Genomic DNA, 24,585 nt, shown 5'->3' with positions numbered 1-24,585 from the left:
TATTTAATCTCTTTCTGCATTCTCTAGTTCCTTAAGGTTCTGCTTTGGCTAGGGAAGACTGTTTCAGGGACAGGAATAAGATGCTAATGCTTGGGTGCAGTTAATAATTTTCAGCATCTTCTGTTATCAGCAGACTCTTCTACTTGATTCCACTGAAAAAATGAGCATAATTTTAATGAAACAGTTTAAACAATGAACAAATTGAGAATTTATTTACTAGTTTATCCACCCTTCAACATCATGTATTTTGGTGGGGGCATCTTTCTCATGTTCAGGATTCTACATTAATTTAGCTTGAGAGCACTCTAGAATCCAAATTTATTTTGTGACATTTCTGCTTCTGTCACCTTCAGCATCTGCTCAACTCAGCTGCTGACTTTGCTGGCCTTTGTCTTTGTTTCTGACTGTGATCAGATTGGCTAGCTATTACCCTTGCTCTAGGCATCAACGTGACTTCATGCTAAGATCTGCTGATCAATTCCCTTTGGAGTCTCATGTAACCAAGAAGGGCAAGATTAATCATGGAAGCTAATAATCCTCCAGGGGAGATGTGATAGGAGAGAGTGAGGTTGTTTAATAAATGCAAATGGACTCCTCCCCAAGCATTAATGGCATTGAGATACATTTATTTTTAGCAGGGAGACCTACATAGGTTCCTGTTGGGGGAAAAAAATCCAAAATACATTGTTCTAATATTGAGCTGACACCTGTATATTTCAATAGGCAATGACCAGCTCAAATATCTCAGTTTATTAGTTTCACTGGGACAGACAAATTTGTGTGTTTGAAGGCCAACTTTACTCTCTCAGATATTATCGCCACTTCAGTTGCTGCTGAAATCCAGCACCCCAACAATCTGAAATGTTTTCCCTCTTCTCATTTCAAGTTGCTGACAATTATTTATTTATTTATTTATTTATTTATTTATTTATGTACTTCACTTGTATACCGCTTTTCCCATTTGGGGGCAGCAGGGTACTCAAAATGGTTTCCAACATATTTATGGCAAAATTTAATGCCTCACATGCATGTGAAACCAAGCATAAAACAACAATAACATATAAATATTGATTAGATAATTAAAAATGTAACAACATTTAAACATTAGAATGTGTGTTGAAATATAAATTATGTAATATAAATGTTAAAATCACATAATCCAAAAATCATAGTCCAAGACCATTCCAAATATCAAATATCAATTGCACATAATCCACGATCATTCCTTATATTGCTTACTGCCCAAAGGCTTGCTCCCATAGCCAAGTTTTTACTTTTTCCTGAAGGCGAGGAGTGAAGGAGCTGATCTAATTTTGTTGGGGAAAGAGTTCCATAGTTGAGGAGCCACCACTGGGAAGGCCCTGCGAGGGGGGTGGGACTGAGAGCATGGCCTTCCTGGATGATCTTAACTTCTGAGATTTTATAACTAGCAGGACTGCTTGGGAAAAGCTGTGTGCTTCTAGTTGTTTCTGCCTTATGAAGATCCTAAGACAGTGCTTCTCAACCTTCCTAATGCCATGAGCCCTTAATACAGTTCCTCATGTTGTGGTGATCCCCCAACCATAAATATTATTTTTGTTGCTACTTCACAACTCTAATCTTCTACTGTTATGAATCGTCATGTAAGTATTTGATATGCAGGATATATTTTCCTTCACTGGACCAAATTTGGCACAATTACTTGATATGCCCAAATTTGAATACTGGTGGGATTGGACGGAGGGTTGATTTTGTCATTTGGGAGTTGTAGTTGCTGGGATTTATAGTTCATCTACAATCAAAGAGCATTCTGAACCATCAACGATGGAATTGAACCAAACTTAGCACCCAGCACTCCCATGACCAATAGAAAATACTGGAAGGGTTTGGAGTTGTAGTTCACCTACATCTAGAGAGCACTGTGGACTCAAACAATGATAAATCTGGACCAAACTTGGCACGAGTATTCAATATGTCCAAATGTTGACACTGGTAGACTTTGGGGAAAATAGACCTTGACATTTGGGAGTTGTAGTTGTATCTGGCTGGGATTTATAGCTCACCTACAATCAAAGAGCATTCTGAATCCCACCAACGATAGAACTGGATCAAAATTTCCTATACAGAACCCCCATGCCTTGAAGTGACTCGCTTGCATGCTCTCCCTTGCTCGCACGTGTGCACCACACTGCCATGTGCCAAGCACGCCTGCTCTCTCCTCCTCAAATGGAGGGGAGAGCAGTGGAGGAGGGCTTTTGGTGGGAGTATTCACCACCTGTTTCCAAAAAGGAAGAGAAGGACAGGTAGAGAGATCTTCAACCTTCTCTGCCAAAGGGGTTCCTAAAACCATCATAAATATGTTTTCTGTTGGTCTTTGGTGACCCCTTTGAACACCCCCCATAACCCCTCCAGAAGGTCCTGATCCCCAGGTTGAGAAACACTGTCCTAAGGCAAACTTATAATGGTTTTTCCTTTGTCTTACTCTGGCTAAGAAAGTGTGACTTGTCTAAGATCACCCAGTAGGCTTCCATAGCTGAGCAGGGATTCAAATCCTGGCCTCCAGACTTGTGGCCCAGCACTCAAATCACTATACCATGCTAGATCTCTAGAAAAAAATGCAGTCACTTTTAGCTTCTGAACTTTCAGGACTGTTGGTTTTATATATCTAGTTTGTACATAGAAAATACATATAATAGCCTACCATGCCAGCTATTCCAGCCCATGGACATAATATTTAAAATGGTTACTACTGACCTTCTGAGACATACAGAAAACCTGAAAACGGTTGGCATCCACTACATAAAATACCAGTTATGGTTACATCATATCCAAAGTTTTTTGGTGTTCTACAGATGTTTCATTTCTTCTGTTGGTTGATTGTAGGGTGACTGGAACCCCTAACCAGATACCAGAACAAATTCTGGTCATCCTATGGATGACCAGAAGATGGCATGATTTGCTTGCAAGAGGTTGTCCTTCTGAAATGATGAGACACTTAAAAAATTGTAACATCCAAAGTTTTGTGCAAAATTATCAAATTCAGAATTAGTGAACCACCGTAATGGATATGTGCACTGAAAATTGCATTTTTTTAGAATTTCAAAATTACATAAAGTATACAAAAATGTTATATTAAGAAAAAGTACTCCCCAAAAGGCATGAAATGAAGGAGAAATGTATTATGTTAGTTGTTTGTGGGAAGAGGAGTGCATAATTTTATAATTAATAATAGATATAGGAAAATGTGTATGTAAATTCACTTATCAATACTGATGCCAGATTTTCTATGCAATTTCAATGATATGATTCCTTCCATGATCAGAAGAGTCTTCCATCCTAGTCCTCCATTTGATTGGGTAACACATGGCCTTCCAGATGTTGTTGGACTATATTTCCTTGCATGTACCACCATTTGCTATGTTGCTTGGGACAGTCCGACAACATTTTGAGGACTGAATTATTTCTACATTGTCCAACACCATTCTTTTCCTGAATAAAACTGTTGCTTTAGGCCTTCTGCTTGAGCATACAGAATAGATGCACAGAGGGAACTGGTGTGAGATCAAAGAATCCAACAATAATTACACAACACAGTTTCCTCATGATTCAGTTTACTGTTTGGTTAACGTAGAGGTTATTTGAGGATAAATCCAAGATGACAATATAAAGTGCACTTTGAGATCACTTGAGGGAATCCTTGCCATGCTAGCTTCCCAATTTATGATTTTCTCTGGCAAAGATTCTACAATAATGTAGCAATTGTTGTGTAGCTGTCAAGCCAAATTCTTCCTGACAGAATCTGGCATTTTTAGAGTTACATTCATTCAGTTCACTTGTGAAAAGTCTGCTTACTTAAAGTTTGACAAGCTTTTACTGAAAAGAAGACCCTAACTTCATGGAAATATTGTGTTGGAAGTTCTAATCTGCTACAGAAAGCGTTTTAGTCATGCGTAATAGTGGTTGTGTTGGAGTCTTTAAGTAAAGACACCTGTTTCCTACAGGAATTCCTCCATGAAGACTTATAGGCAGGTTGTCATTCCACCAAGTTAGCCAAATATAACATATTTTAGGTATGCCTTTTATGGCCTATTTGGACCACCATTGAGCCCAGATACCTAGCTAGGGATTGTCATAGGGTGAGCCTATACTGGCCAGTAAATCCAGAAATCCTCTAGACCAGAGCTTCTTAAAGTATGAGTCGCAACCCAAAATTGTATATTGGGTTTGCCTTACTTTCTCCCTTGTGCCTCCGCATGTGCATCTCTCTGCTTTTCCTTCTCTCTTCATCTAGTCCAATGTGGGCTAGGCAAAACTACGGTGAGGTGGATCTGTAATTGGTTAAGTGGACGAACACAGAGAGTGCTCACTAATGCTTCCTCTTCATCTTGGAAAGAAGTGACGAGCGGAGTGCCGCAGGGTTCCGTCCTGGGCCCGGTCCTGTTCAACATCTTTATTAATGACTTAGACGAAGGGCTAGAAGGCATGATCAAGTTTGCAGATGACACCAAATTGGGAGGGATAGCCAATAGTCCAGAGGACAGGAGCAGAATTCAAAACGATCTTGACAGATTAGAGAGATGGGCCAAAACTAACAAAATGAAGTTCAACAGTGACAAATGCAAGCTACTCCACTTTGGCAGAAAAAATGAAATGCAAAGATACAGAATGGGGGACGCCTGGCTTGAGAGCAGTACGTGTGAAAAAGATCTTGGAGTCCTCGTGGACAACAAGTTAAACATGAGCCAACAATGTGATGTGGCGGCAAAAAAAGCCAATGGGATTTTGGCCTGCATCAATAGGAGCATAGTGTTTAGATCTAAGGAAGTAATGCTACCCCTCTATTCTGCTTTGGTTAGACCACATCTGGAATATTGTGTCCAATTCTGGGCACCACAATTCAAGAGAGATATTGACAAGCTGGAATGTGTCCAGAGGAGGGCGACTAAAATGATCAAGGGTCTGGAGAACAAGCCCTATGAGGAGCGGCTTAGGGAACTGGGCATGTTTAGTCTGAAGGAGAGAAGGCTGAGAGGGGATATGATAGCCATGTATAAATATGTGAGAGGAAGCCACAGGGAGGAGGGAGCAAGCTTGTTTTCTGCTTCCTTGGAGACTAGGACGCGGAACAATGGCTTCAAACTACAAGAGAGGAGATTCCATCTGAACATTAGGAAGAACTTCCTGACTGTGAGAGCCATTCAGCAGTGGAACTCTCTGCCCCGGAGTGTGGTGGAGGCTCCTTCTTTGGAAGCTTTTAAGCAGAGGCTGGATGGCCATTTGTCAGGGGTGATTTGAATGCAATATTCCTGCTTCTTGGCAGGGGGTTGGACTGGATGGCCCATGAGGTCTCTTCCAACTCTTTGATTCTATGATTCTATGATTCTATCTCTTTCCCATGCACACATCTCTCTGTGTTGCCTCCTCTGCTGCACATTTCACTGCTTCCTCTTTTCTGTATCTCACCCTCTGCACATATCTCTCTGCTTTCCCTTTTCTCTCCTCCTTCCTGTGTGCGTCTCTCTGCCATCCTTTCTCTCTCCTCTCTCTCTCACACATGCACATACACACACGTGTGTGTGTCTCCCCCCTTCTTTCTCCCTCCTATATACTTAGGGTTGTGTAAATATTTCCCTGGTAAAAAGGGGTCATGATCCAAAAAGCTTAAGAAGCTCTGCTCTAGACTGGCCACAGAGTTGACCACACACCTCTGTGTAAGATTATAAAGTGTAAAATAAAGAGTTTCAGGGAGTTCTAATTGCTTTCCATTTGTGCTTCCCTTGAACCACCTCTGTGTCTGTTTGACAGCCTGATCAGCTGGTCAACTTTTTCGGGCTTTTAAAAAGTGCATTTGTGCTGGAGCTATTTACACAGGGGTGAAGGAAGGAAAGCACGAGTTTTGCATGACTATAGGGATATACAGTCATGCAAAGGTGCACCTTTTTCAGGCTGAATCGGATTTTAAACACACATTTTTAATATGCACTTTTAAGCCCTTAACCCGATCCCTCTTGCAGTTTTGATAAATGTTATTTCACCACCCCATCCCCTTTTAAACCAGTTACGTCTGGGTTTTACAGCATGTGTAGAAGAGCCCTCAGTTACTCACATGCTAATGGAGGGATCCCACTCAAACACTTGCAAATCAAGCTTGCTAACTGCACCCTTCACAAATCTGGGTTGATCCAGCTAGATAATACTAATTCATGCAAATACAGTGTTATTCATGCATTTGTTTAGCATGATGCCATTGGCTTGGTCACAGATGATAAGTCATTGGACATATTCTACATATTGTTTAGTCTTCATAAGGAGATTTGCTTCACTGAACTAACTCAAATTGGATGTTAAAAACAAGGTGATACTTAGAGTATGGATCATCATTTAGAAGTTACAGATAGCATAGCATAACAAGGAGCAGTGGTATCTGTAACAAATTACTTTTGAAAGTAATGAGGTCGTAGATCTGTTCCATCCTTAAAATAATTCAATGCCCCTTTAATCATTACCATTACAAGAGACCGCTAATACATGTTATACCATCAGGATTATTCAGCCATTACATTTGTATAATACCAATCATATTGGACTTTTCTATAACCTCTGTGCAGCATCCCAGCATTCTATTAAAATGGCTTACTACTTTCTGGCAGGTCTTGATATTTGGTGTTCTTGAGAGCAGGGAAAGAGCACAGTTCCACCAAATTTCTTGAAATAGTTTTTAAAAGTTACTATGTGTCAGAGTTCTCCTTGCTATGTTGAAGATGATAACCTGGTTTAACAGCATCACAATTTTCTTGCTCTCGGTAGCATATACAGTTAAACTCTTGGTCTTCAGCAAAATAAAGATGAAGGATTTTACAATACTGTGTAATTTAAAAGACTGCATCACACAATAAAGCACTTGAAAGGAAAACAGCATTGTTGTCGCTCTGCAGATAGCAGCCTAGGAATTCTAATTCATTTTTGTTGATGCTGAAGTTTTATATTTAACCACTTTAGGAGCAGTTGGAACAAGGCAAATGAAGGACAGTCTTTGAGTGCCCCAAGGGGAATATTGGTCTTTCTACTATTAGATGGAAGGAATGTAATTTTTGGCATGCTCGTTCATAACAGCTTTGCCCCATCAAACATGCTCAGAGAGCTGATGGAAATGATTAAAATCACCAGTGCTGCCTGTGGCAGACATGGCCATATGGTGTTTTTAACTGGGAAGGAAATAGTTGGGGAAGAGACAGAGTCATGTGGAGAAGAAGATCAAATGCTTAGTCACTTGCATACTTATTTCAGTCTTCCCATGTGCTGATTAGGCTGAGAGGAGAAATGAATTAAACATGTATTGACAGGGGATCAGGAAATGTTCATGTCAGTGATAATGATTGTCTTGTGCAGCATGGAACCTATCTTTTTCATTATACAATCCAAGCATAAGATTAAGAAATGCCTGTAGGTTAGTGGATAAAGGCTTGAAAATGTGCAGATAGTTTCCCATTGTGGCAACTTGGATGCCTCTAGGAAGCAGACAAATCATGGCGTGAGGCCTATAACCCTCCCTTATTGGATATGTCCAGCATCTGTTATTCAGAAGTATGGATGGATGGATCAGCTTATTTCTAGTCTCTGCCATTGCAATATGTGTTCATTCATAAGCCTGTACTTTCTTGTTTTTCCACTGATCAGCCCTTTAAAAATACACAAAATTATAGTTAAAATGAAATGCATTATTACAAAGAATATATATTTGAAGTATTTTCTCCTAAAATGTGAATCATTTTACATGTTATCCTAAAATGTCCATTATTAAGACCCTTCTAATCTGAAAACATATGACATGATTTAAAGAAGCAGGGAAACTGAAGGTTAACAGAGCCCCTCTCCACAAATTCTTTTGGGAAGTGAAAAATAGATTTACTGAAAAAGACAGATGAAACAAAATTCTTGAACACCATGGTTTAAACTAGGGTGGCATAAGGCTTGTCAGCTCCATGTGACTGCACTTCTGTGGACCCTGAAACCTCCAGTGGGCAATTGGGGCAGCGGGGAAGGAGGGGGGGGGGGTTCCAAAAATATACAGGCAATACTCCAAACATATGAAAACATGTAAACAAAATAAAATCTCAAAACTAATGCTATTGCCAAATGCTTCTATTTTATTCTGTATTTTTTAAAAAAATTGCAGCATTAAACAATACATTTCACTTCCTATCACAATTTTGAGAGGAATGGTAGATTAAAACTGAGGTTTCTTCTGAGTGTGTGAGACTTCTAGATGTGTATCTGGAGGAAAATTGGCTCCTGTGCAGTTGTCTACCTCTGGTTTAGAGGCTATAATAATGTGATAAACCTGGAACTAACATAGGGAACTAGAAAGTAGGGTTTGTTTGATGAATGTAAAGGAAAATGAAAAGATGAGCTCAATACACACTTTAATAGAGATGAGGAGAGTGACTGGCTCTTGCATTTTCTATGCAGCATGTGAACTATATCTGTGAACATGTGAATATAAGTGATATATATTCTGTTTCGCCATTGTAGCTTTATAGCATGCCCTCTAAATAGGAAAGCATTCTCACATTGTCCAGGCAGCCAAGCATATCTCCCAGTTTTTCCACGAACTTGTTATGATAAAATTGCACAAATGCTTAGAAAGTATGGAGGCACGTCCCTGTGTTCTGGTATTTTGCTGTAAGAATGAAACATCTCCATGCTGCCAGTGTGAGTCAGCACTTTTAAAGGATCTCATCAGATGACCCTTACAAAGCACAAGGACAGCAGGGGAAATGGTGGGGCAGCATCATGCTACATTCTCTACCCGTCATGGGTCATTGTGGATTGTTGTATCCCTTCCAATAATGTTTTCCCACTATCATTGCTTCCTCTTTGCCTCCTCCAGTTTTGTCTTATAAGGGGTTGGGTGTACACTCAACTCTTCTGGGCTCCATTTCTCTGTACTGCTGACACACTGCAATCATGAAGCCCTGCTGGAAGTAGCCCTGTGTCATATGATGGGCTCTGGGGGACTCTGTGCCAGCAGCATGCTTGTTGCACGGAGAAGTGAGGAGCAGACACTTCTTGGCCTCAGTGTGATGAGGTCATAAGTCTTTCCTCAACCTTGGTTATATATTTTTCTATGAACTATTATGTCTGTTATCCTGTGATCCAGGAACTTGCAAGGATTCTAAGAGACTGTGCTATTAACCTTCATTTTTTAAATATTGTTTTCTTTTCTTTTATTGAAATTCAGTGTGGTGTTGGATAAAGATTGTGAGATCCAGATTCAAGATCTTGGGTCAGTCATAGTCTGTCAGCCTGATCTTGCTCACGGGATTATTTTGAAGATAAAATTGGGGATGAGGAGAGATTCTGCATTCCTTGAGTTCAAAGGGAGAAAGTTAGGGGCATAGATATAGGTAACACCTAATAACTAACTAAAAACAAACAAACAAACCATGAACAGCAAACAAATAATGGCACTACCTTATTCTGGTTTGATCAGATCTTGCCTAAAGTGTTGTGTTCACTTCTTGGCACCACAGTTTAAGAAAGATTTTGATAAAATGGAACATAACTAGAGAAATGTAACCTATAAGAAATGGTTTAGAAATTAGGATATGTTTACCATAGAAAAGAAAAGATCCAAAGATGTGTGATAGCCATATTAAAATGACTGAAGTTCTGTGATGTGGAAGATAGAGCAGCTTCAGAGATGTGTTGTTGTTGCTCCAGAGAATAGGGTCCAAATGAATGGATTCAAATTCCAAGAAAATTGGTTCTGATTATACATTAGCAAGAACTTATTGGTTTAACATTAGAAAGAACAGTGTTTACCTCCAAAAGTAATGGAGTTTGAATCATTCCAAACAGTTTAATGGACACTTATGAGGGATTCTTTAGTTGTGGATTCTCATACTGGAAGAGGATTGAGATGACGATCTTAGATGCAGCCCCACTCTATGATTAAATTAAATGAAATTTAAATAAAGGTTGGTAATACAGAAGTACTTATCACTGGAGACCACATTGTCTAGAAATGTTACAAAAAGATAAAAGCTGATTGCCTAGAAATGTCACAAAAAGATGAAAACTCCACACTATATATTGTGCTGTAAACATTCTGCCCAGGACTTAAAATAGAATGCATGCCTGAAGAATTTGCTGGTGTACAGTTTTCCATTATGAGATGGCAAGGGGAAGAGGGGGTCTGGAGTAAAAAGAGTTGCAGTAATTTTATCCTAAACTTGATATATTTCTTGCCTATAATCAAAAGAATCTGAAATGGCTGATGGAAATATCTGGAGAGTATCTACTGAAAACATTTTCTGTCCCACTGCCAATCTAGTGCATAATCAGATCTCACAGAGCGTACTTATCAGTTCAAAACATGTGCAAACAGCTGGGCAAGGGACATTTGAAGTAAGAACCCATTTATCACCCATGTAATTTGACTTCCCTCCAAATTCATGGTGGATGATAGAAAGTTAAGCTCACACCACCCCAGTTTGGGAGCTGAATTTCTTTAGAAAACTTGGAATCCAAATCCAAGCTGATATAAAGTGGAGGGAGAGAGAAGAATGGATGATCTGGAGAGAATAATGTGAAAAACAAAATGTGTGTCTTTTCTTTACTGTAAAACACAATATAAGTAACCTTGTTGATGGCAGGAAATAATAAATAGAATTTGACCAAATTAAATAATATTGCTGGAGGATACCTCAAAAGTCATGAGTCCAAGCCTGCTGTTACAGGATGCCTAATATGGCTATTCAGTTTAAAAATGTCTACTAAAAGAAAATTCATTTGAGACCCTGTTAGTTTAAAAAGAAATTGAGCAAGGCTTCATAGCAATCTTCTATGACACACACATTCATGTTTAGCATTGATAGTTTTATTTGAATAGTACTATGAAACTGGAAACCTTCTTTACCTATTTTTACAAGATTGGTGGTGTATCACTTTGTCATTCTATAATATGTTATTTAAGAAACACTACTTCTAAAAGAGCTGAAAAATGATAACCTAAGAATAAATTCAGAGTGATATTATTCATATAATGACTACAGCTGTAACTTCATAATCTAAATCTGTTCTACTGCTGTGATCAGCAATTATGCTTGTCACTCCATGTAGTTTGATTCAATGGTAAGTACCTGTTTGGCAAATATATATGAATTCACTTTTTGTCATTCATAGCCAACTGGTTTAGCTAGGGATGCATTAACTGGTATGGAACATAGCTATTTCACAACACGTACAACATCCTAACAATACAGCTAGATGACTGACATGCTGCATGAACATAATGTTGCAGTGATGTGGATTAAGGTTTATACTCTGACAAGAGTCTCTGTTGCAAACTGGAAAATGACTCACTTATATACTGACAGAATGAAGGGGTTGAGGACTGGGGGCTGGGGAGAGAGAGGGAAGGAGAGAGCAAGCCATCACATAATCTATGGCAAGTAAACGCTGTTCAGCTATGTAGAACCTAAAAGACAAAACAGAGAAATCTTTCTTATCTATCATGCATCATTATCAGAATGGTTCACTAGTTTCTGTACATTGGAAGGGACCAAACGTGTGCGTGGGATAAAGAAAAAAACCCTCTTATATCGGAGATGATAGTAACAGAAGTATATCCCAATGTAGTATAATTGGCACAAACTACTCAGTTTGGCATTGCACCTATGTACACATTTCAGACCTTAAGACTATAAACAATCTGATAAAAGAATGTAAAAAAATTGATATTTTAGCAAATATTTGTTTGTCAATTTATTTATTTTATTTCCTATCTTTCCCCCATGTAAGCACCATGACAAATACTTTTTCATTAGTTTCCCCTGTGCATCAACTTTTCTGCTGAGAGGAATTAAGGAGTATGGGAATATTCACAGTCCGACACTTATTTTGTGCTAATGGCTATGTTTACATCTTTTAAATGACCAAATTTCGGGGTGGGGTGAGATTAATATATCTTTGTCATTCTTTCCTAAATCTTAGAATATTTGTCAACCCAGCAATGCATATCAATTCACACATTTTTGTCATCCGTTCCATTACACAATATACATGCAGTTGCTTCCAATTACTGATGAGAGGAATCTCCATCATAGACAAGGAAGGAATGTTCATTTCTGTAGCCTCTTCTAATTTGATAAATTCTATTTTGCAGAACAATATGACAAATACAGGGTTAGTCAAAATGCATAGGCCAATAAGCCATTCAATTGAATGGCTTATTGGCCTATGCATTTTGACTAACCCTGTACATCAAAAGGCTAGTCATAGCCAGTCTTGTCTTTTATAATTCCATTTTTCTATTCCTAATAGAGCAGTGGTTCCCAACCTGTGGTCTGTGGACCACCAGTAGTCCGCAAGAACTAAAACATAGTCTGCAGCCTCACGGATACTACTCCGTTGCAATGAGTGACTGGTCTTATTAAACCCTCTTATAGTACAAAGGCTTATTAAATGGGGTTTTCTGTGGGCAAGCAGATGGTGACTACAGGATGGAATATGTTCTGTATAAAAAACTAGAGCTGATGTGGTCTATCCAATACAATTTTCTGAATCAAATAACCAAACGGAAGATGACCAAAACCTGATTCATAACCCTTTTGGTACTAATGTCAGAGAGTGATCCCTGGCCGAAGTGGTCCCTGGTTAAGTGGCCCCCAGTAAAAACAAACAAAAAAAAAGGTTGGGAACTACTGCTATAGATCCTGGCTCCATTTTTTCCTGAAGTTCGGCCCATAATATCATCGAGAATTGTTGTTGTTGTTGCTGTTGTTGCTGTTGTTGTTGTTTGTCTTGAAGTCATTTTTGACACATGGTGACACTAAGATGAACCTATTATATCATGCAGTTTTCATGGCAGATTTAATTCAGAAGAGGATTGTCCTTGCATTTCTCTGAGCCTGGGAGAGTGTGGCTTGCCTAAGGTTACAGAATTTCCATGGCTGAGAGGGGATTCAAACCCCAATCTCCCAGTTTTCTAGTCCAGTTCTTAAATGACACCATCAGGTTGGCTTTATCAAGAATGATATTGTCTAAATTGAAATGAGTTCTGATATCTATTCCATTCTGCAAGAATTTTATAAAAAAATCACTTAAATTATCTTCTTTTCTGATTATAAAAATCATATATTCAAGTCCTGTGCAATTTCTTGAAGCTCCATATTTCCTAATCAAACCATTTATGATAAGTGCAGTCTGAAGATACTGAAAGTATGAGACTCTGTGCCGATCCATCATCTCAATTGAGTTCTGAAATGATCTCATTATCCCATTTAGCACATCTTTATTCTGCATTATACCTGTTATACATCCCAAAATACCCCTATCTTCCCCCTCTTCATTACAGAAATTCAAATTCAAAGGTGAAAAGCCAGGTTTAAATGTTCTCTTCATACCAATGCAAGTAGGGAGGGAAAAATTAAACTTTTTTAAAAAATTACTTTGAAAGTTACGAGATGTTGTTTTAACAACATTGCCATGATCAATTCACAAATAAGTTCAAGAACATTGCTCTGTCAAAGGGGATTCTTGCATGAGACCTATAAGCCATGCATTCCCTAGCCACAAATGAGAAACCTTACCATTGTATGATGTTGTTGACAACCTACTGAAAGCCAACCTTCAAGACACATTGGAGTAGTTGTCTTTGAAAACTGCAGGCCTGTTGAACAAACATTCAACGTTGTACAAATTTATTTCAAACATGCAGTAATGTTAAGCTGCTTCTGCAGTGACTTTGGGACTAAAGATGTGTATTGTGGGAGTGTTGTGGGTATTTCTTCTAGCTGCTGCAGTTATCTATTCCCAATCTGCTTCCATTGCCACTTCAAGTAAGCAGACAAGTCTAGTTGCAAAACCAAAAGTTTCTTCTTTTTTCCTATTCTATTTCCTTTAAAAATACATTTAAATCAAGTAAATTCACAGCTTCATAGCTGCACCAAGCCATCAATATGAACTTCCTCTCTTAATTAACATTTCCTTTTCTTGCAAGACAAGATTGTTTTGCAGAACTTCCCACTCATGCATGGTGTTGAGTCACTAAATATGGTTTCAAAGTCAAAATGATAACTCCCCCTTGCAAAATAAACATAACAGGAAAAGCCTTTTAATTGCAAAAGCCTTATTTATGTCTTAATTAATATTTTACATGCTTGTAGGGACAGTGCTTTGGTACTTAGAAAACTCAGAAGTACAGAGGTGCACAGTTACAAATCTTTAAGAGAGCAAAAGGCCAGTCTCATGAGATTTTGAGCTCTTGGAGTTCCATAATTCTTACAGAAAAGCAAAACAAAATAAAAGGGGGGCATTATAAAGACAGGGAGTACACGGATTGGGAGAAGTTGCATCCTTACAACTGCAGTAAGCTAAACACACAATTTTGCAGAGGGGCTAGGCCGGCATAGTGTAGTCTAAAGGAAGGTGGGCTTGTGATGGAAGAAACCATTTTAGTAACTTCACATGATATTAAACTGGGTGTGTGTGCATGTGTATGTGTGCAGGTTTTATCCAGTTTGCACTTTCGGTACCATCCAAATGCCAGCGAGTCAAACTGTAGAAACTGAACACAGATGGATGGCTGTGCACATATCTGTCAAACTCCATATATATCAGATGTGTGCAAAATAGTGTTTTTAATCAATTAAAATGTGGACTAATAATACATGGAGTTTTAAACATGTGCACAAAACTATACAGAAATATGTCAGTTACACATCAGACATATTTCAGTTGGCAGCTTTTCAGCCTGCTTATATAACATTTAAAAAGGGCATGTAACCCAGTATGACCTATAGACTGTAGAATATAGAGCATAAGATATGTGACAGTGTCTGCCGACATTCTGTCTTGTAACAAAAAGAAAAAGCTTGTTTAGGTTTCAGTTTGAGGAAACTGCCAGATGTTTGGTTCAGAAATGTAAATGAAGTAGAGGCTGACCGGAGGTAACCCTCCAAGTTGATACGTTATATCACACCTGATTCTAGGTAGCTTTAGAAGTACAGTGATTTATAACAACAACAACAGCAACAACAAATATTTATTATATGTCTCTCCCTGTGGCTAGAGGCAGGGTACAATATATTTATTTAATTAATTACTGCATTTGTATACTGCCTTTCTCAGCTGGAGGCGACTCAAGGTGGTTCAGAGTCGGCAGTGATTCGATGCCATAGCAATTGTAAAAATACAGTTAAAACAGTTATTAAAAACAATCAAAACATTTAAAATGTGATATAAAAAACAATACAGCCTGTAAAAACAAAATTGTCGGCATCTCCTTATTAAAATCATTGTCCAATTGCATCATCGGCCATTCCATATATTCATTTTTGTCTAATTATGCTCCAGTAGTAAAAGCTTACTCAAAGAGCCAGGTCTTAACCTTTTAGCAGAATATCAGAAGGGAGGGAGCCGATCTTATATTCCTGGGAAGGGTGTTCCATAGCTGAGGGGCCACCACTGAGAAGGCCCTGTCTCTCATTCCTGTCAAAAGCATCTGCGAGGAAGGCGGGATTGAGAGCAGGGCCTCCCCAGGGGATCTTAAGGTTCTAGATGGTTCATAAGGAGAGATACGTTCGGATAGGTAAGCCGGACCAGAACTGTTTAGGACTTTATAGGCTAAAGCCAACACTTTGAATTGTGCCCAGTAGCAGACTGGCAGCCAGTGGAACTGGCACAACAGAGAAGTCATGTGCTCCCTGAGTGTCGCTCCTGTTAGCAACCTGGCTGCTGCTCGTTGGACCATTTGGAGCTTCCAGACAGTCTTCAATAGTTAAAACAGACAGACAAATGCAACACCATTAAATACAAGACCATTAAAATGCACATATCAAAATACACACAACAAAGACCAATACCAATAACATGCAGATTAAAACTCACAGTATAAAAGGAGATCGTCCTCCCAGAAGAGATATGTCTTCAGTTGTAATTCCCGAAACACCCTCAAAAAGTGTTAACCCCCTTCCCCAATTTTGCAATGAGTGTTGACATTTTTTTTTTTGCATTGATCATACAGGCCTTGTAAATATGCACATGCAGAGATATGCTACACTAGCCATGGATAATCTCCATCTAGAATGGCAACATTTCACAACATATGGCAGTGACTAGGCAATGTTGTGAAATGTGCACATGATGAACACTATTACTATATGTACAACCCTCCTTCTGCCACTGTTAGCAGAATGTACCTGTTGCGTTATGGAAAAGAACACACCCCACATCTGTGTATGTTACTACATAATGCTAGCCAATGAGTTTCTTTATTAGAACACAGCAACAAAGGTGAAGGGAGGTGGAAAAGGGTCAACATCTTTTGGTCAAAGATGTCCACAACCCTAACCACTACATGTATTAAGACGGGTATGTTCAGTACTTGATAAATTGAGTTATGAACAATGTCTTCTTGAAGCAGCCTAAAAATAAATTTTCATACAAGCAGCTTTACAACAAACTGCTTTTGTTCCTTCACTCTGCATACCAATGACAGCAAATGGCTTACTAATGCCATCTATATTTCTCTTGGCTGCATTTGACATCTCCTCTGGGCCCAGAAAGCAAGGTGAACAGGAGGTACAGTGTGCACTCAGCTTTTATGCTTGCAGAAGCCTTTAGTTTATTGGCTTTCTTTTAGTAATGTGTAATTGACCTTTATATTTGCATACATGATTAATGCCAGACAAGCTGTGATGAAACAAAGTGGGGCTAAAGGGACCTTAATCCCCCACCCCCAGCCCTTAATAGATCCATGGTGTAACAACTGCTTTTCTTGATCATCTAATTTCAGTGGAAATTCAAAGAGTGTTTCTGCGAAGAAATGAAAGAGAGAAGAAAAGCCCAGCCCTATCAAATGAAAAGCCTATTTCTTATCTCTTTATCTAAACCTGCCTAAAGGCTACAAGTTCAATTTAATCCTTCCACCATCAGTCAGTCTAAGATCTAATCGGAAGAAGAAAAAAGCAGCTCAGCAGCTGGTCTGACTTCTGTGATGATAGGCAGAAGGATGCTATTGAGCGAGTAACCATAGGGCACATAACTAACTGCAATGAAAGGGGCTTAATGCACCAGAGTTGGCCATATCTACAGCTGTTATAAGAAACCATTCTTTTCTTTCCTTTTTTAAAAAAGTACTTATGTGAGTCAAATGAAAATCTCTGAATCCAAATAGTAGCCACTGTGTTTGGATGTGATCACACATTTACTGCCAAGCGATACATAATCTGGCCATTTAACTCTCAGCATTCGCATGTCACAAATGCTGTGGTTTGTCTCCAGTGTTGCAAAAGCAGGTCAGCATGGGGTTGAGACACTTGTTTGATTCCAAATATAGTTTTTACCATATCATACTGATAACATTTCTTTCCTGAATTTATTATATTGTCACCCAAATCAGAGTGTTGGTTTGACCTTTGAAATAATAAAATGGGCTAGATGAAGAATAGCATAAAGGTTATCCCTACCTATAAGAACCTGGCCATGCTTTAAAGCTCAACCTACAGAGATCAAATCAGTAGGACAGGGCATTTCTAACCTTGGATGTTTACTCATTTCTTTCCCTTCTGGCTATTCAAAAACTATTGTTTTGTTTGCCAGGGCTTTTGGGCTTAAGGTAGAAATTTAGTTTTCATTTTCCAGTTTTCCCTACTTAGGAAATAAGAACAAAATGAATAACGTATGCTGATGCACTAAAAGTGTATGCACGTTACTCATTATTTATTTATTTATTTATTTGCTACTTTTGTATACCGCTCCTCTCAGCCCGCAGGCAACTTGAGGCAGTTCACAAGGCAACAATTCAATGCCAACAACATCATAAAAACATTAAAACATTAAAAAGCATTAACACATCAATTAAAACAATGACAATAATAAAAACAATCATTTTGTCTCCTCGATAAAACATAATCCAATCTCATAATCCAATTACATTTAAAATGTAATATAAAAAGCAAATATATCTGTAAAAACAAGATCCTTGACGTCTCCAGTTGCATCGTCAGTCATTCCATATATTTGTTTATGTCTAATTATGCTCCAGTAGAAAAAGCTTGCTTGAAGAGCCAGGTTTTAACCATTTTGTGAAATGTTAGAAGTGAGGGAACCAATCTTATATCCTTGGAGAGGGTGTTCCATAGCCGAGGGGCCACCACTGAGAAGGCCCTGTCTCTCGTCCCCGCCAAACGCATCTGTGAGGAAGGTGGGATCGAGAGCAGGGCCTCCCCAGATGATCTTAAAGTCCTCGATGGTTCATAAGGAGAGATACATTTGGATAGGTAAGCCGGACCGGAACCATTTAGGGCTTTATAGGGCATTCCCACCAAGCACACTTGAGCAGGTGGTGAGACAGGGAGAAGGTCCTGCTCAGTAGATCGTAGATGTTTCCCACGTTCATAGGAAGAGGCAAGGTCCTTCAGATAACCTGGACCAGAGCTCTATAGGGCTTTGTAGGTCAAAACTAGCACTTTGAATTGTGTGCGGAAATATTTTGGCAGCCAGCGGAGCTCTCGCAACAGAGGATTTGTACGCTCCCTGTAGTCAGCCCCAGTTAGCAGTCCGGCTGTTGATCTTTGGACTAACTAAATATATAATGTTTTAATTACCTTATTTTAGAATTCAAGCCATCCTTATTCAGCATATTTGTTACAGATAAGACCATCACATTTTGTTTTATTTTGATATAAATTTAAGTTTGGTTTAAGTAACAAAATCATATCTGTGGTCTAATATTCCCCCCTCTTCTTCAATTTTGCAAAAACTAGTTCATTTTTTTTAACTTTCAGCAATATAATCTAGAATTTATGAATGATGGAATCACATATATTTTCCTAGAAGTAATCTGGTATGAATCCTCTGTTCACCTTAATATTTTAAGCAAAATGTGTCTCAAAAATTAGGCTGTTCAAGTGAGAAAACAACACTCACCAGAGATTTCCTTTAATTCTTCCCACGCATCCTTAAAAACTATTCCAATGAAATGTGTAAAACATCAGATCTGTGAAAAGTTGGTTCTTTGATACAAGGCTTGAGAAATATCGAGAGTTCCTTCAATCTCAATGGAAATTCAAGCATGTAATGAGCACAATCCAGGATAGATGATTTCTCTAAAGGACTTAAGGATTCAGCAGATGTTTCCTGTTCCTGTAGAACATTAAATGCATCACTCCCACCAATCACACAGTGATAGAATGTCCCAGATACAGTAGTGGAATGCTTGACTAGCAGAGCTGCTCCATTGGCAAAGACATGCTTAAATTGTAGAAGAACAAGCACATTTAAGCTAGAATCCTTCACTCAGTGGCCATATCCCTGCCAGTGGTGCATCAAACCCACACCCGTCACCAGGAATCTGCTTCCCATTAACTTGTGTGTGTGTGTGTGTGTGTGAGAGAGAGAGAGAGAGAGAGAGAGAGAGAGAGAGGTGGTCCTTGCATAGATAATCATTCCATATCAGTAAATCTCAGAACTCATAGCCTTAATCTATGATCGTATACAAGGAAAACAGCAATTTGGATGAGAACTTATATTTCATGTGAGCTATAACTCTCTGGTCCTACTTACTCACATTTAAAAATTGTGGGAATGGGAAAAAGAGAAATTGTTCCTTGCTACTACCACTGCATCTGCAAGGAACTATCCAGATGAGCTGTTTTGAGTGGTGAGAGGGCTATTATATACTGGTTCAAGGAGAAACCCCCAACCATTCAGCAGCCTGCTGTAAAGAATTTCAAGGCACTTTGCAGATAAAGTCACTCAGATTCATTTCGACTTGGATGCTGTTATGGATACAGTTCCAATGGATGTAACTTTACCTTCTGCTTGTCCAGTGTAGATGGATACCTTTCAATTTGTGCAGCCTGAGGACATGGACAGGATGCTTGGAGAGATGAGAGCTGCCACATGTATCCTAGATCCTTGCCCTTCTTGGCTGATCAAACAGGCTAGAGGGCGACTGGCAGAGTGGGTAAAGGGGTGGTCATGCCTCCTCGGAACAAGGCAAAATTTCAGCTTTTCCAGCTTGTCTAGAGGAGGCAGTTGTGAGGCCTATATTTATCGGACAAATATTGGCCAGTGTCCAGCCTTGCTTTTCTGCGCAAAGTTTTGGATTGTGTGGTGGCCTCACAACTCCAGGAACTTCTGGATGAAATGGATTATCTAGATGCATTCCAATCTGGTTTCAGGCCTGGCTATGGAACAGAGACAGCTTTGGTCACTTTGATCCCCCATGCTTTTTAACATATACATGAAATTGCTGGGAGAGGTTTTGGAGTATGGTGCCACCTATATGGGGATGACACCCAACTCTACTAACCCTTTCCACCTAATGCCAAGGAAGCTGTCCTGATCCTAAACTAGTGCCTGTCATCTGTAATGGACTGCATGAAGGCAAACAAATTGAAGTTTAATCCAAGTAAGATAGAGGTACTCCTGGAAAGGCAGATCAGGAAATAGGGATTCAGCCTGTGCAGGATGGGGTCACACTCCCCGTGAAGACACAGGTCCACACTTTGGGATCCTCCTGGACTTAGTGGCCCAGGTGTCAGCTGTGGCCCAGAGGGTCTTTGCACAATTAAAAGTTGTGCACCAACTGTGCCCCTTCCTTGCGAAGCCAGATCTGGTTTCAGTAGTATATGCCTTAGTTACATCTCATCTGGATTATTGTATGTGGGACTGCCTCTGTAGAGTACTCAGAAACTTCAGTTGGTTCAAAGAGCTGCATCCAGGTTGCTAACTGGGGATGGCTACAGGGAGCGGACAACTCCTCTGTTGCAGCAGTTCCACTGGCTGCCAGTCTGTTTCTGGGCACAATTCAAAGTGCTGGTTACCTTTAAAGTCTTTGACAGTTCAGGTCCAGGCTGTTTGGCTGACCACATTCTCTTGTACAAACCTTCCCGGACCCTGAGATCTTCAGGAGAAGTCCTTTTCTCAGTCTCACCTCCATCTCAAGCTTGTTTGGTGGTAACGAGAGAGCGGGCATTCTTGGTGATGGCCCCTCAACTCTGGAACTCCTTGCCCAGGGAAGCCAGAATGCCCCCCTCCCTGCTGTCCTTCTGGCAGCAGTCTAAGACCTTTTTTCAGGCAGGGTTTTTAAAGAAGAAAGTTTTTAAGATCATGTGAGGGGCTACTGTGGTTGTATATATTTTTATGGATTTAATTTCATGTGTTTTAAAACTAATAATGTTTAATGCTTTAATATTTGTATATTTATATATTTTAAACTGTATGCTGATGTTTTATGTTAAGCCACTTTGAGTCTCCTGTATAAAAGCGGGGTATAACAACAACAACAACAACAACAACAACAACAACAACAACAACATGAGGGAAAGACTCTTTGGACACATGAAAAATTGATCAACCTAACTTTATGCTTTCACAAGAACATTTATAACAGTTTTCTGCTTAGAACCCTAACAGGTACTTCGACTGAGCGTCCAACTACAACCATGCACCATCCAACTCCATCCAAATAACTGCAGATGTTAAGGAAAAAGTCACAAACAGGTAAGCAAGGAAAGGAGACAATGTGCAGTAATAACGATTTGCTGTGCCTCCCATCCATTGCTTGTTTCATATGAATAGGGTGTCTTAGTTGAACTACATTGTCTTTTCTCATCTCGCAGTAACAGTGGGGAGCAGTATCTTCCACAGACATGGAAAGCACTTATCCCTGCATGCACTTACGTTTTATGTTGTCAAAGTCCTTGACAGGGTGAGTGCTAATGAACACTCCTTTCTTGTAGGACCTTAGGCCAGCTGAATGGAGAAGAACAAACAACCACTGCATACAGAGTGCTTCACTAGAAAGAAGAAGGAATGCATACAGTGACAGCTGTCTCCTGGCTCAATAAGTGCATGGAAGACTGGAGTAGTGTCCTGATGGGACAGTTAGGTGTCACTACTAATTATTTCTTCTCTCAACTAAATAGTGGCCATCTACTTATTATTGCTCTTTATTCTCTCCATTCCTTTTGCAGATCACCTTCCCACAAGGAGAATATTCTTCCCATTTCTACTCCTTACAAACCAGAAGGGAGGCCCTCTGATTAACAAATGTAGTTACTAAGATACTCCTGATGGCTTTTGGGTAGTTTTGACAATATGCAGGGTCGTGTAGCATCATTGGCAGGTTCCATAGTAGACAGATATCCACATGTGTTTCTACCACTGAGCTGATGCCATAAGGGTCCCTTACATCTACTGCACTGCTGTCTGCTGAAATACAAAAGCTCATTTTGAGTGAACCAAATAGACTTTTCAATATCTTCTCCATCCTGCATACTGTCCAATAAAGACTTTTGTTATGATGTGTGTTGCTTCTTTTTTTAAAAGTAGAGAGTGAAAGATGATGTTCCTTTCCTATACCTAAGTAGGACTTGGATCCATTTAGCTTTGGGATGGCTTTTGAAGTGCATGAGTGTGTGGGTCCCTTTGTTCCCTCACCAACTATTTGAACAACAACAACAACAACAAAAATCTTCCCTATTTTGATTCTGAACAAGACAGCTGCATGGGCAGTGTGTTATGTATATTACTCCTTCCTGCCATTTGTGTGACTTTTTCTTTCTACCAGTCACGAATTATTCCAGTAATAATGGGTGAACACCTTTAGTTTAATCATAAAGTTGTATTACTTTTCTTGGTGCCAAGGGGTTGATATAATCAGAGTTAAACAAAGATCATGAATGGGATGCTGAGATCTTCCCCATCATTTTACTTTCATTACTACTTCCATGATTGTCCCTTCCCTCACCGGCTGTGTGTATTTTGCCAGCACTATGCTGGAATCTCTCCAGTGCTGGTATAATTGTTGTGTAGGATAGTTCTGCTTAAATGCATTATGCTCGTTCAGTCCAAGTGTATGTAAATAAGCAGGAAATGATAAACACAAGTACATGTGTACACACAGATTAAATTCTTCAAGCATTTTCTCTGAAGTTGCTGGTACTACTATGATTTAAAACAACAGACACAACTTCTTACTTGAACACAAAATAAAGGATTTCATAAAGTCCAGTTCCATGTGGGAGGCACTTGAAGAACAAAGACATCCAGAAATCAAAAGAGGTACTTCTATCCAGAGATAAAGCAGCCACTGAAACTTCCTTTTATGGTTAACCTTACCTTAAAACTTCTTCAGATGGTTGTTCCTGTCACCTCTCCTTGGCCTGTAAAAATGGAAGATCCTTTGTTAAATATCAGTCTGTGACCAGCCTAGTATTGGAATATGCAATTCTGAGCACCAACAGAATGTCATTTAATGATACTGAGCATCAATAATAAATTACTAGATATTGAATACAGTTCTCTTTGTTGTGAATGTTGGCTTCATTCTTTATGAGAATCTGCTACATGTAAAAATGAATGCTTTCCAAAGAAATATTATATTTTGAAATATTCTATGTATTTTATAAGACCAAAAATTCAAATGTTCAGACAATATCTGATTTACTTTTGCAAGAGCATCTGATTCAGTGACAGATTTTAGGGAGCTAGTATGTCTAATATGACATTTATTTGCCACTCTTTCTTTTAGCTCTACAGTTCAATGGATTTTGGGAGAAGGTGGCAGATCATGCATGAGCGGATTACACCCAACCGATTTTATTGGTGAGTTTCTGTCTGTTTTGCTATCATTACCATCATCAATAAAGATTGTAATGTACTGAAGAAGGATAAACATTTGAAATTTCATCCAAGGATTTGCTGATTAGTATTGACTCGTTGTACCATCTACACTGCTTTTCTCCTCATGGGGACTCAAGGTGGCTCACAATTACATGACACAACCCAAAAAATTAAAAATGGCAAATACAAGAATTAAAAACTCTTCTATGAACCAACATGGGTTCATAGGGTTTTTGATGATGAGACGACAGTGAATGGGTATTGTAGTAACTGTTTATTAATTGTGTAATGTGTTAGGTTGTTAACTGTTTTTATACTGTAGCACTGAATTTTTGCTGTTCATATTTGTTGTGAACCGCTGTGAGTCGCCTTCGGGCTGAGAACAGCGGTATATAAGTAAGGTAAATAAATAAATAAATAAATAATGGGCTCTAAGATCTGCCGGCATGGCCCTTCTCTTAGTCCCACCACCTTCCTAAGTATGGTTGGTGGGCACGTGAGAGAGGGCCTTCTCTGTGGTGGCCTCCTGGCTCTGGAATGCTCTCTCTAGAGAGAGTAAGTTAGCAACCTCTCTTTAAACTTTCTGATACAGTCTAAAAACATGGCTTTTTAAACAAGCCTTTGCTCTTAAGTAGATTTTAAGGGTTAGTCTGAGGACTTGGCAGTAACACTCTGACACTGGGTTTGTTAATTGAATACAATAGCTATGACTGTGTTTTATGAATTTGGACTTTTAATTTTATTATGTGATATTTTATGGATGTTTGCTTATGTTTTTATTTTTTTGATGCCTATGCAATTACTTTTATTTTATGTTCGGTACTTTAGAGTGCTTTGTTACCTGCTCCGAATCCATTTGAGCAGATGGTGGCAGGTAATAATAATAATAATAATAATAATAATAATAATAATAATAATAATAAATACTCTCAACCCCCTCACTCCCAGAATCCCACCCACAACCTA

At 39.1% G+C, this 24,585-nt stretch overlaps 1 protein-coding gene across 1 annotated transcript in view; it reads left to right on the top strand.

The window, feature by feature from the left end:
- Positions 1-24,585, top strand: part of SORCS3 (sortilin related VPS10 domain containing receptor 3) — a 580,612-nt gene that overhangs the window by 328,445 nt on the left and 227,582 nt on the right. The window contains exon 5 of the mRNA XM_060768351.2: positions 23,528-23,601. Coding sequence (XP_060624334.2) covers positions 23,528-23,601 — 74 coding nt within the window. The remainder of the gene's footprint in view (positions 1-23,527; positions 23,602-24,585) is intronic.

Source organism: Anolis sagrei, chromosome 3 (genome assembly GCF_037176765.1).
Source record: "Anolis sagrei isolate rAnoSag1 chromosome 3, rAnoSag1.mat, whole genome shotgun sequence".
NCBI lineage: Eukaryota > Metazoa > Chordata > Lepidosauria > Squamata > Dactyloidae > Anolis > Anolis sagrei.
Note: the sequence above shows the minus strand (reverse complement) of the source record. Positions and strands in the feature narration are given on the sequence as shown.